Source organism: Coffea eugenioides, chromosome 9 (assembly GCF_003713205.1).
Source record: "Coffea eugenioides isolate CCC68of chromosome 9, Ceug_1.0, whole genome shotgun sequence".
In the NCBI taxonomy this organism is placed as follows: Eukaryota; Viridiplantae; Streptophyta; class Magnoliopsida; order Gentianales; family Rubiaceae; genus Coffea; species Coffea eugenioides.
In genome coordinates, this window is record NC_040043.1 from 36,897,427 (window position 1) to 36,908,250 (window position 10,824).

The 10,824-nt window shown below is 37.8% G+C and overlaps 1 protein-coding gene and 1 non-coding gene across 2 annotated transcripts; one reads left to right on the plus strand and one right to left on the minus strand.

Moving 5' to 3' along the window:
- Positions 1-1,662: 1,662 nt before the first annotated feature.
- LOC113782494 lies at positions 1,663-2,859 on the minus strand. The gene is made up of 2 exons (XM_027328386.1): positions 2,365-2,859; positions 1,663-2,202 (listed from the first exon to the last, which is right to left on the minus strand). The coding sequence occupies exons 1-2, from the start codon at positions 2,857-2,859 to the stop codon at positions 1,663-1,665; spliced, it is 1,035 nt and encodes a 344-aa protein (XP_027184187.1).
- Positions 2,860-4,729: 1,870 nt separating this feature from the next.
- LOC113748474 lies at positions 4,730-4,836 on the plus strand. Its single transcript, XR_003464332.1, has one exon. It is a non-coding gene; the product is annotated as a small nucleolar RNA R71 (small nucleolar RNA).
- Positions 4,837-10,824: the final 5,988 nt, after the last annotated feature.

The window sequence follows — 10,824 nt, forward strand, 5'->3', positions numbered from 1 at the left end:
GGAATGTCTAAGAGCTCCATTTGATAGGCTACATGCAAATCATGGTTAGATAGATCAAGCACATGCAAATTAACAGCCAAATGAGTAATATATGACCTAAGAATCAGGAGGCGATTCTTTTTAGGCAAAACAGATTTGAATTGAGAAGCGAGCCAGCACCTCAGATTAACCTTAATGTTGTTATGCATGCACCAAATAAAGAAAAATTCTGACTTAGACAAAATGCCCGATCTATCTCGTCTATCTGAGAAACTATAAGCCAAGAAATGCTGGATATAGCGAGATGCCGGGTCCTTCAGATAGGAACTCTTAGATTGATGAGGGTCATAATCAGCACGGTCTACGGACATATCCTCTCAAATATATCGATAGCGGGAGAAAAAAGGCTCTACGTAGTCACACGTACTCTCGGCATACTCACGAGATTCGGCATAGGCCGGATCTATAAAATCCAAGGCTAGATTGAAATCAGTAATGGAGTAGTGGAACTCTTAACCCATTAAGTGAAAACGGATGACATTGAGGGTAGAGACTGTGTAACCAGTGGGGAAGTCGAACTCGAATGTGGCATAGAACTCCCTAAATAACTCAACAAATGCCAGACAATCAACAATATAAGTGTAGGGACGTCACCCAATGGCCCGAATCAAGCGATCAAAGTCAACCCTAATATTTAGAAGATCCAAGGTGACGGCGTCTCGATATCGGCAGAGAATAATCCGCTGTTCACAACAATCAGCATATCGCTATTTGTCGGTGGCCTTGGTAAAGTTCAAATCACCCTCAAAATGTGAAAGGTCGCTTCTTTGCCTCTCAAGGTGAGCCCTCCTTCCGGATGAAGAAGGGTCGTACGAGAGGTCCGAAGTGGGAATGATGGGCTAGGGTGGGGGAGGCTGAGAGGTTCTAGGAGTCCTAGACCTAGAGGAGGAGCGTGACCTCACCATTCTCTCCAAATTTCACTCCAATCAACAAAGAGCACAATTCAGATACCCAAAGGCTGAACAAATACCCTAACAACACAATAGTTGCAATTAATAAGCACTGGTGGTTCCAATGTAGTCATCCCAAATAAAGTATTTGCCATCGTTTTTCAATTTTTCTCTCTTCGATTTTGGCCAACCTGTACGAAAATTACCAATTACTAAATAGTTTATTAGATCTGCATACCAAGACAATTGAGAATTCAAAAAAAAAATAAGTGTTCTTCAGGGAATGCATCCTTTAATGGCTCGTTCTCCTCTCCAACTGCTATATGACTCAAATGGTCGGCTACTAAATTCTCTGAATCTCTTTTATCGCTTATCTTCAGGTCGAATTCTTACAAGAGCAATATCCACCTGATGAGCCTCAGTTTCGCATCCTTTTTAGTCATTAGGTACCTTAAAGTTACATGATCAGAAAATACAATAACTTTAGTACCTAACAAATATGACCTAAACTTTTCTAAGGCAAAAATAATTGCGAGAAACTCCTTCTCAGTAATGGAGGAGTTTATCTGAACTCCATTCAAGACTCGAGATGCATAGTAGATGATGTGAACTGTCTTTCCTATTCTCTGCCCCAACACCGCTCCCACCGCATGGTCTCTGGCGTCACACATGATCTCAAAGGGTAAACTCCAGTCAGGGGGTTGGATGATCAATGGCGAGGTCAATAGTTCCTTCAACTTGTCGAAAGCTCTCTCACACTTATCATCGAACTCGAAGGCCACTTCTTTTGTAAAAACTGGAACAAAAGGGCTCCAATTTTCAAGAAATCCTCGATTAACTTTCGATAAAAACCTGCATGCCCAAGAAAATAGCGTACTTCCCGCACACTCGTGGGGTAAGGTATAGCAGATATAATGTCTATCTTAACCCTGTCAACCTTAATACCTCTAGAAGACAGAACATGACCTAGGACTATTCCATGTTCAACCATAAAATGATATGTTTCCAAATTAAGCACGACATTAATCTCTATGCATCTCAACAAGATCAAATTCAGGTTATCTAGACAAGTATCAAAACTATCACCGTATACACTGAAATCATCCATGAAAATCTCAATAATTTTCTCCACATATTCTGAGAAGATACTTACCATACATCTCTGAAATATTGCAGGTGCATTGCACAACCCGAATGGCATCCGTCTATATGCAAAGGTCCCGAACGGGCACGTGAAGGTCGTCTTCTGTTGATCTTCTGGTGCGATTGCTATCTAAAAATACCCTGAAAATTCATCCAAAAAATAATAATAAACCCGACAAGCTAAACACTCAACAATTTGGTCAATAAAAGGAAGAGAAAAATGGTCCTCTTTCGGGACAGTGTTCAATCTGCGGTAATCAATACACTGTCTCCATCCGGTGGGTTTACGCACTGGCGCGAGTTCACCCGTCTGGTTAGCCTCCATTATTACTCCTGCTTTCTTCAGAACTACCTGCACTAGGCTCACCAATAGGCTATCTGATATTGCGAATATAATCCCCACATCCAACAACTTCAATATCTCATTCTTCACCACTTCCATCATGAGGGAATTGAGCCTCCTTTGAGCTTGCCGTACAGGTTTGGCATCCTCCTCCAACCTTATTCGATGGATAGAGATGGAGGGGCTGATCCCCTTAATGTCGGTGATGGTCCATCCTATCGTCTCCTTATGCTCCCTGAGAACTCGGATTAGCTTCTCCTCCTGGGTTTCTGAGAGTGCAAATAAGATAATCACCGAGAGTGCTTCGTTATTGCCCAGATACGCATATTTCAAGTGTTTCGGCAGGGGCTTCAACTCTAACACAGGTGCCTGCACCATAGATAGTAGTGCCCTTTGGTGAGATTCGGGTATAAAAACAGGTGCGAGCTCATACCTTTTCGTCATGGTTGGCAATGAGTGTAACGCCCTATTGTGCATTTCAAATCTTCACTCCACTCCACCTCAAGAGTTGTCTCCAATTCCAGGTGCTTGGTTAAAGTAACTTCCAACTCATCCCTGCCAACAGTTTCAAACACTTCCTGCATCGCAGAGTCAATAGCACTCACAGAGAAAACAGAGCTGAAATTAGAGTTTGAAAGATATTTAAAGTAACTTCCAACTCATCCCTGCCAACAGTTTCAAACACTTCCTGCATCGCAGAGTCAATAGCACTCACAGAGAAAACAGAGCTGAAATTAGAGTTTGAAAGATATTTTATAGTATCAAAGATATTGAAATGGACAATCTCCCCATCAAATTTCATGGACAAGGTACCCTTATTAATATCAATTTTAGTCTGTGTTGTATTCAAAAGGGGTCTACCTAATAGCAAAGGTGAGGGATCAGGGGAATGATCATCATCAATGTCAAGTACATAAAAGCCAGTTGGAAATACCAAATCATTAATTTTGACCAATACATCCTCAACCAACCCATCAGGGTATACATTAGTTTGGTCAGCTAATTGAATTATTATTCCAATTTCTTTCAATGGATCTACGTTCAAAGAAGTATAGATAGATTTTGGCATTACATTGATCGATGCTCCTAAGTCTAACATAGTCTTTCCAATCAGGGTGTTACCTATCCTACAGAGAATAGTAAACATACCTGGGTCCCCATATTTCGGTGGGAGTTTCCTTCGTAGAACCGCTGACACATTCTCCCCCACGATGACTCTTTCATCTTCCCTTAACCGCCTTCGGTTGACGCACAAGTCCCTCAAAAATTTTGCATATTTTGGCACTTGTTTGATTGCATCTAACAGGGAAATATTGATCTCTACCTTGCGAAACACCTCCAAGATCTCCTTCTCTTTATCCTGTTTCTTCGATTTCTCCAATCTGCTAGGGAAAGGAGGCGGATGAGTTTTGACCTCAATGATCGGGTCAGGGAGTACCACTGAATTTTGCCATTATTACCCTCCTTCTCAAGCTCATTCTCGATCTTTTTCTCATCCTTGTCCTTTGGAATCGTGAGTTCAGACCCCTAAATTTCCTTCCCGCTCCTTAGGATCATCGCACTTACGTTCTTCGGGTTCAATTCAGGTTGAGACAACAATTTACTTTGGACTTGGGATTCTAGGTGATTAATTGCTATCGCCATCTGACTCATCTGACTCTGCATTGCTTGCATCTGTCCCAGTTAATTCCTCATACTTTGTATGTCAGAATCCGTCTTTTGTTGATTAGCAATTAATTGCTTCATCATCTCCTCCATGGACAGACTTGAGTTTGAATGGGGTGGTGACAAGCGAGATTGATACTGTTGTTGATGCCCTTGCTATCTATTTGATGCAAAATTGGATTGCCTATTTCCCCCATAGCTAAAATTTGGATGATCTCTCCAATCCGGATTGTACGTATTCGAGTACGGGTCATATGACTTTTTTGGCGCAGACGCGTGACCAACCATGTTCACTTGTTCCGCACTTTCTTCTTGGATCATTGAGCACATCTCTGTAGAATGACCCATAGCAGTGCAAATTCCACATATCTTGGTTTGTGATGCATTTCCTATAGCCAATTGCCTAACAAAAGATGTTAGCTCTGTCAATTGCTGCTGGATGGAAGACGTCTCTACCTCATTCACTTTGCGTGTCAGGACATCCTCCCTCGTACCAAACTGCTGTGAATTCTCAGCTATTCCTTTAATTAGCTCCCACGCTTCTGGAGGAGTCTTGTTCACCAATACCCCTCCACTTGCAGCATCAATTATACTTCTGTCTCTGAAAAGTAACCCCTCATAAAAATATTGGATGAGCAACTGTTCATTTATTTGATACTGGGGGCACTTGGTGCACAACTTCTTGAATCGCTCCCAGTAATCATAGAGCGACTCCCTTGGATGCTGCTTGATACCGCATATCTCCTTCCTTAGACTTGCAACTTAAGACGCAGGAAAATATTTATCCAAGAACTTTTTCTTCAGTTAGTCCCACGTGGTGATGCTACCTGGTGGTAGGTAGTACAACCAGTCTTTTGCGGAGTTCTTCAAAGAGAAGAGGAATGCCCTCATTTTTATCTGTTCCTCTATAATTTCCGGGGCCTTCATATTATTGCAAATGACATCAAACTCTTGTAAGTGCTTATACGACTTCTCACCTGATAAACCATGAAAATATGGTAAGAGGTAAATTACACCAGATTTTAACTCAAATGGAGTGTTATCAATTAAATGTGAAAAAGTAATGCATAAAGACTGCTAATTTAAATCAAAAGCAGCCAACTCCCTTAGTATTCGTGCATTAGCCATAGTGACTTCTTCTTGATCCAAGTCACTCAAAGTATCACTAAGTGAATCTGTTGGTTCAACTTCTGGCTCAGGTCTCTGAGATGCAGCACTGGAGTGCTCTTATCTGAATTGTCTAGTCTCTTTCCTTGTTCTACGTGCAATCTTCTTGTCGTGCGCGGAGTATACATATACAATTAAGCTCATCCTAATCAAGTTTTACATTTATAAACTCCTAAACACCCCACACGCGATTTATCGCAAGTATACGAATCGTGAGCGAGTATAGGGTATTAAGGGTCGATCCCACAAGGAAGATTGCAATTACCGGTACTACTAAAGCTTCTCTATTATTTAGACTATCAATGAATTATAACAAATTTTACCTACTCAAATTATACAAAATAACAAATGAAAGCTCCTTGGGTTGTGGTATAAACTTTAGAAACACATAATGAACACAAAATCCAGAACTTGTATATTAACTAAACTTGGAATCAAATACAAAAGATAAAGAGTTTGGAAGGAATACAACCCTTGTCACATGAGCTTTCTTCCTTGCCTTCTTCATCCTCCATCTTCATCCTAATCTAGATAATAAACAAGAATGGAAAAGCTACACTACTCTATACTAAGCTAAACTAACACTAGGGAGATGAAAGAGCTACATTTCTGCAGCTTCAAGCTTTCTCCCGTAGCTCTCTCTATTTTTCTGCTATGGACTCCAATCTCTCCAATCTCCTTTTTGCAATGAATTTGGCTATTTAATGATGAAAGGTGGTCAAGAAATGAGGATTACATCTCCCTTTTACAGCTGGGAATGTTTCTCACATGTCTAGCATCCAATGTGAGTTGGTGGGGGTGAAATTGAGTTTTACGCGTACAGAGCAGCCTTTTCTGACCAGTGATCCGAGCTGCTACAGTACCTCGGATCCGTATGGATCCGAGCTCGGATCCACTAACCCAGAAACAACCGAGGGTTCGGATGAATAGTGGATCCGAGTGTGGATCACTTGCTCTATTTTTGGCCCAAGTTCAACCAATCTTTTCTTGATGTTAGAGGCTGAACCAGCTCATGTCTAAAACACGAAAGTTGTAGCCTTTTGAGTTATCTTTCTAATGCATCAAGAATCACCTCATTTGGATCTGTGTAGGCTGAGATATGACTGAAATACCCTTGCCTGCTCATTGCCCTGTTCCAGTTTCGACCAGTAGAAATTTGCTATTGTAATTCGGCATTTTGACCTGGAAAACCTTCAAACTGGATTTAGATGTTTTCACCAAAGTTGTAGATCTATCTCTTATCTTCAAATGGGTTCAAGAATCATCCCAATCCGATCATTGTAACTCAAGTTATAGCCGAAATACGAAAATGTGTCAAAACTGTCAAAATACACAAAATCCAAGTAAAAAGTGATAAAAACCTCATTTAATCACTTAAAAGCATTTTTCACCAATTATAACCAAAATGATTCATATTCTTCCAATAATATAACCAAAGTGACTAAAAATAATATAAAATGTCATACAATTATTACGTAAATTAGTCACTTATCAAATTCCCCCACACTTAAATCATTGCTTGTCCTCAAGCAATTCACACATAATCAAATGCAATGATTCAAGAGGTGAAACAATATATGCACTTTGTCCAATTTAATTCCTCAAGACTTGGAAAATAATTATTATATAATTATTCAATTTACACTAAATACTCATAATATCAAGTAAAGGAAAGATAATTATACCCTAAATTCAACAAGTTAAACTTAATCTCTTACCCTAACCTAATTTCACAAATAAGCAACCCACATAGTCGATTTATAGCCTTCCTCCTCCTATAATCATCCTTTTCTCAAAATTTTACATCTAAGAGGGATTTATTCATACTAATTTTACTTAAATAGTGAAAATGCCTTTTTACGCGAAAATCGACACTTTTAGGTGAAGATCCCCGGTTACTCAACATTTCACTTATTCAAATTGCTATGCATACTCTTAATTCAAATACCTTTTTACGCGAAAATCGACATTTTTAGATGCCAACCCCCGGTTACTGGGTACGAGAATCATTGGAGTAGAACAATTTTTATTTACTTTCTTTTCTTTTCTTTTTTATTTATTTATTTATTTATTTATTTATTTATTTTTCCCTCATAGAAAAATATATAAAAATAATCAAAGGAGGAGTATAACCTTTATCGACTATATCAATCACTTACTTGCAAAATTAAATAAAGAGAAGAAATCTCATTAAACATGTAAAATTATAGGCATAATTTTCCTCACTTTACCAAATATACTTTCTAAAATGTAAAAATTCTAATTGCATAATAACTATTTCCAAGTTAAATGAGGACTAAACCTTCCAAAATACACATAAAGTTTCAACAATTGGAAGAATAAAACACTTAAGGTTGGAATACTTTGCCCTTTTTGAATGAAAATGCAAAAATTTGAAGAACTTTTGGGCCATAGTGAAATATTGGAAAAGATTTTAGAAAATTTTTTACAGAGTTTCTCCTTATAAATGGATGAAAACTCCCTGCCAACAAACCCAATTTCAAGCAAATTATCCACATGGCAAATAATTCAAACACAATTCCAATATTTCTAAGCATTTAAATCCACAAAATATCATCACATAGCATTAGAATGCAAGTTCACATATTTCCTCCCCCACACTTAAACTTCACATTGTCCTCAATGTGAGAAAAGGAAAATAAAGAAAGAGTAAAAGAAAATACTCCCCTTATGACTTGCGCAATCCGAATCCATGTCCAAGTGATGAATTTCCAACCGTATTTGAGAAAGAATGGAAGTTCACTTATTGCACCCTTTGCAATTGAGATCATTTGCATGAACTCTTGCCATTGCCACCTACAAAACACACAAAAACATTAATCGAACAACTAAAACTTACTAAAAACAAGCCAACATGAAGAAAAGTGGAGTTGAAAAGTGATCCAAGCCTTCGTTTTTAAAAGGATCCGAGGTCGTTTTTGAAAGGATCCGAGGTCGGATCATGATAAGTGAGCTCGGATCAAGAAGCTCGAATTTTTTCTGATTGCAGAAGTGGATCCGAGGCCTTGGATCCATACGGATCCGAGCTCGGATCAAGAAGCTCGAAGTTTTTCTCTGATTGCAGAAGTGGATCCGAGGCCTTGGATCCATATGGATCCGAGGCCTTGGATCCATTGAATCTGCACTTATTGCAGAATTTTTGCAATATTCAGTTTGACCTCAATTCTTCAAAATACACCCTAGATCATTTCTATGTCAAAATAAACCATTCACACACATGTAAAATGATCTAAACATGCATTCTAAACCTCTTTAATGCATCAAAAACCATAATTACTGAATTTGAGGTATTGAGATCTTTGATCAAACTTCGCATTTTTCACCTCATTTGGTCACTTTTGCATCTTTTTCCAAAACCTACAAATGAAAAAATAACAAAATAACTCAAACTCATACTTTAAACATAAAATCACTCCAAAGTAACACCAACTTAAACAAGCATTGGGTTGCCTCCCAATAAGCGCTTCTTTAAAGTCAATAGCTTGACTATTTCTCCTCATTTTTCAAGGAGGTTTAGTTAACGAATAATCCACCATTTTAGGCCTTGGTGGATCATTGTAAGGTGACTTAATAGAAAAAGCCACATGATCTAATGATGTGAGAGATGGAAGTGACTTACATATTCCAAGTGTTTCATAGATATTACCTTGAATATGCACCACTTGAGAACTTACCAAAGGAAATGTCATAAGAGTATCTTGGGCAGGAATACCTTTAGAACCTATACTTTCACTGCACTCCTCAAGAGGGGTGAAAAATGAGTCATTAAAACTCACCTCTTGAGGCTCAAAGTTAGTTCCAAAGATATTATCATGTGAAATGGACATTTGCTCATTGAAACACAATTGAGATTCATCATTTTCATCAAAATGCAACCCATTTTCACATACAACATTCCCATCATTCATGCTAGGATCATTTTGCACATTATTAGAGGAAATAACTTCACACAATGCATTCAATTGCTCATGTATTCTACCAAAGTGAGAAGCCAATTCATCTATCCTTTCCTCAATCCTATCAAAACGGTCGGAAGTCACATTAGCTAATTTTTCTATAGCTAACTCCCAAGATGGCTTAGAATCATTAGCTACCATTTCAATTGCCAACTCCCAAGATGGTTTTGATTCATATTGGACACTTTCAGGTTGGTAATCATAAGAATATGGAGAATCACTATATACACATTGATTATCCCAACCATAAGCATTAGCACTATATCGATCAAAACAGGGATTGTAATGCTCTAATTCATCATAATAATCCACATTTTGTGCTTGCATGCATGTGTTAGTAGCATGATAATCTCCACACAAGTCACAAATCACATGATAAGAATTAAAAGTATTAACATTCCTTCTCTGCTCAATTTCATGCATCATGGTGTCCATTTGAACTTGTAACTTAATTACATCAAATTTTGCCTTTAAGCACCTTAAACCATCTTCAAAAGACATACATTCAGTAAATTCTTGGTTACCTCTATTAAAGGAGCTTTGCACTTGGTAACCATCCATTACCAATCTTCCATTTCTCAAGCATTGTCCTCCAAATTGTCCTACCCTTCTCATCACCTAAAATTGCTTTTAAACAACTTAAGAGCAAAATTAGTAAGAAGAATAGGTGATAAAATGCATACACACAGAAAATACTAAAATGACAGAAAATAACATTCACACAATAACTAATAAAATGTCTAAACTAATAAAGTTACTCTTCACACCGATATTGCCAAATCTTCCCCGGCAACGGCGCCAAAAACTTGACGTGCGCGGAGTATACATATACAATTAAACTCATCCTAATCAAGTTTTACATTTATAAACTCCTAAATACCCCACACGCGATTTATCGCAAGTATACGAATCGTGAGCGAGTATAGGGTATTAAGGGTCGATCCCACAAGGAAGATTGCAATTACCGGTACTACTAAAGCTTCTCTATTATTTAGACTATCAATGAATTATAACAAATTAAAGCCTACTGAAATTATACAAGAAAATAACAAATGAAAGCTCCTTAGGTTGTGGTATCCCTAACTACTCATGCAAGTGTTATATTTGATCATTAGTACTACATCTAGGCTAGTTATGGTGTAATTTCCTTATGCATTTGAATCCTACTTTCGTAGTGAATCAATTATACTTATAACTAATCCATACCTATTCTCATGGTTATGAAATTAGCTACAAGTTCATTTCTTCAATGAAATTACATGAAATGAATCACTAAAAACCACATAAGTGCACCTCTACTTTCGTGAGTGTACTCCATATGTTTAGCACTTCTTGAACTAGTGTTAAATCTCAATTTTCATTGCAGAAACAACACCTTAAATAATCACAATCAATGGTACCAGATTAATCATGATTTAAAGAGCCAAAGTGCTAAATAACTTGCTCAAATCATAGCAGTCAAATAACCAAATAATAAACACTAACAATTATAGAAAGTTCAACCAAACCCAAGGCTTAAACTTTAGAAACACATAATGAACACAAAATCCAGAACTTGTATATTAACTAAACTTGGAATCAAATACAAAAGATAAAGAGT

Excerpts from the sequence above, each read along its gene's own strand:
- LOC113782494 (XM_027328386.1), bottom strand. The coding sequence starts at position 2,859 with ATGACGAAAAGGTATGAGCTCGCACCTGTTTTTATACCCGAATCTCAC. Across the intron at positions 2,203-2,364 it reads AGACGGGTGAACTCGCGCCA|ATAGCAATCGCACCAGAAGA; the intron begins GTGCGTAAACCC and ends GGGTATTTTTAG.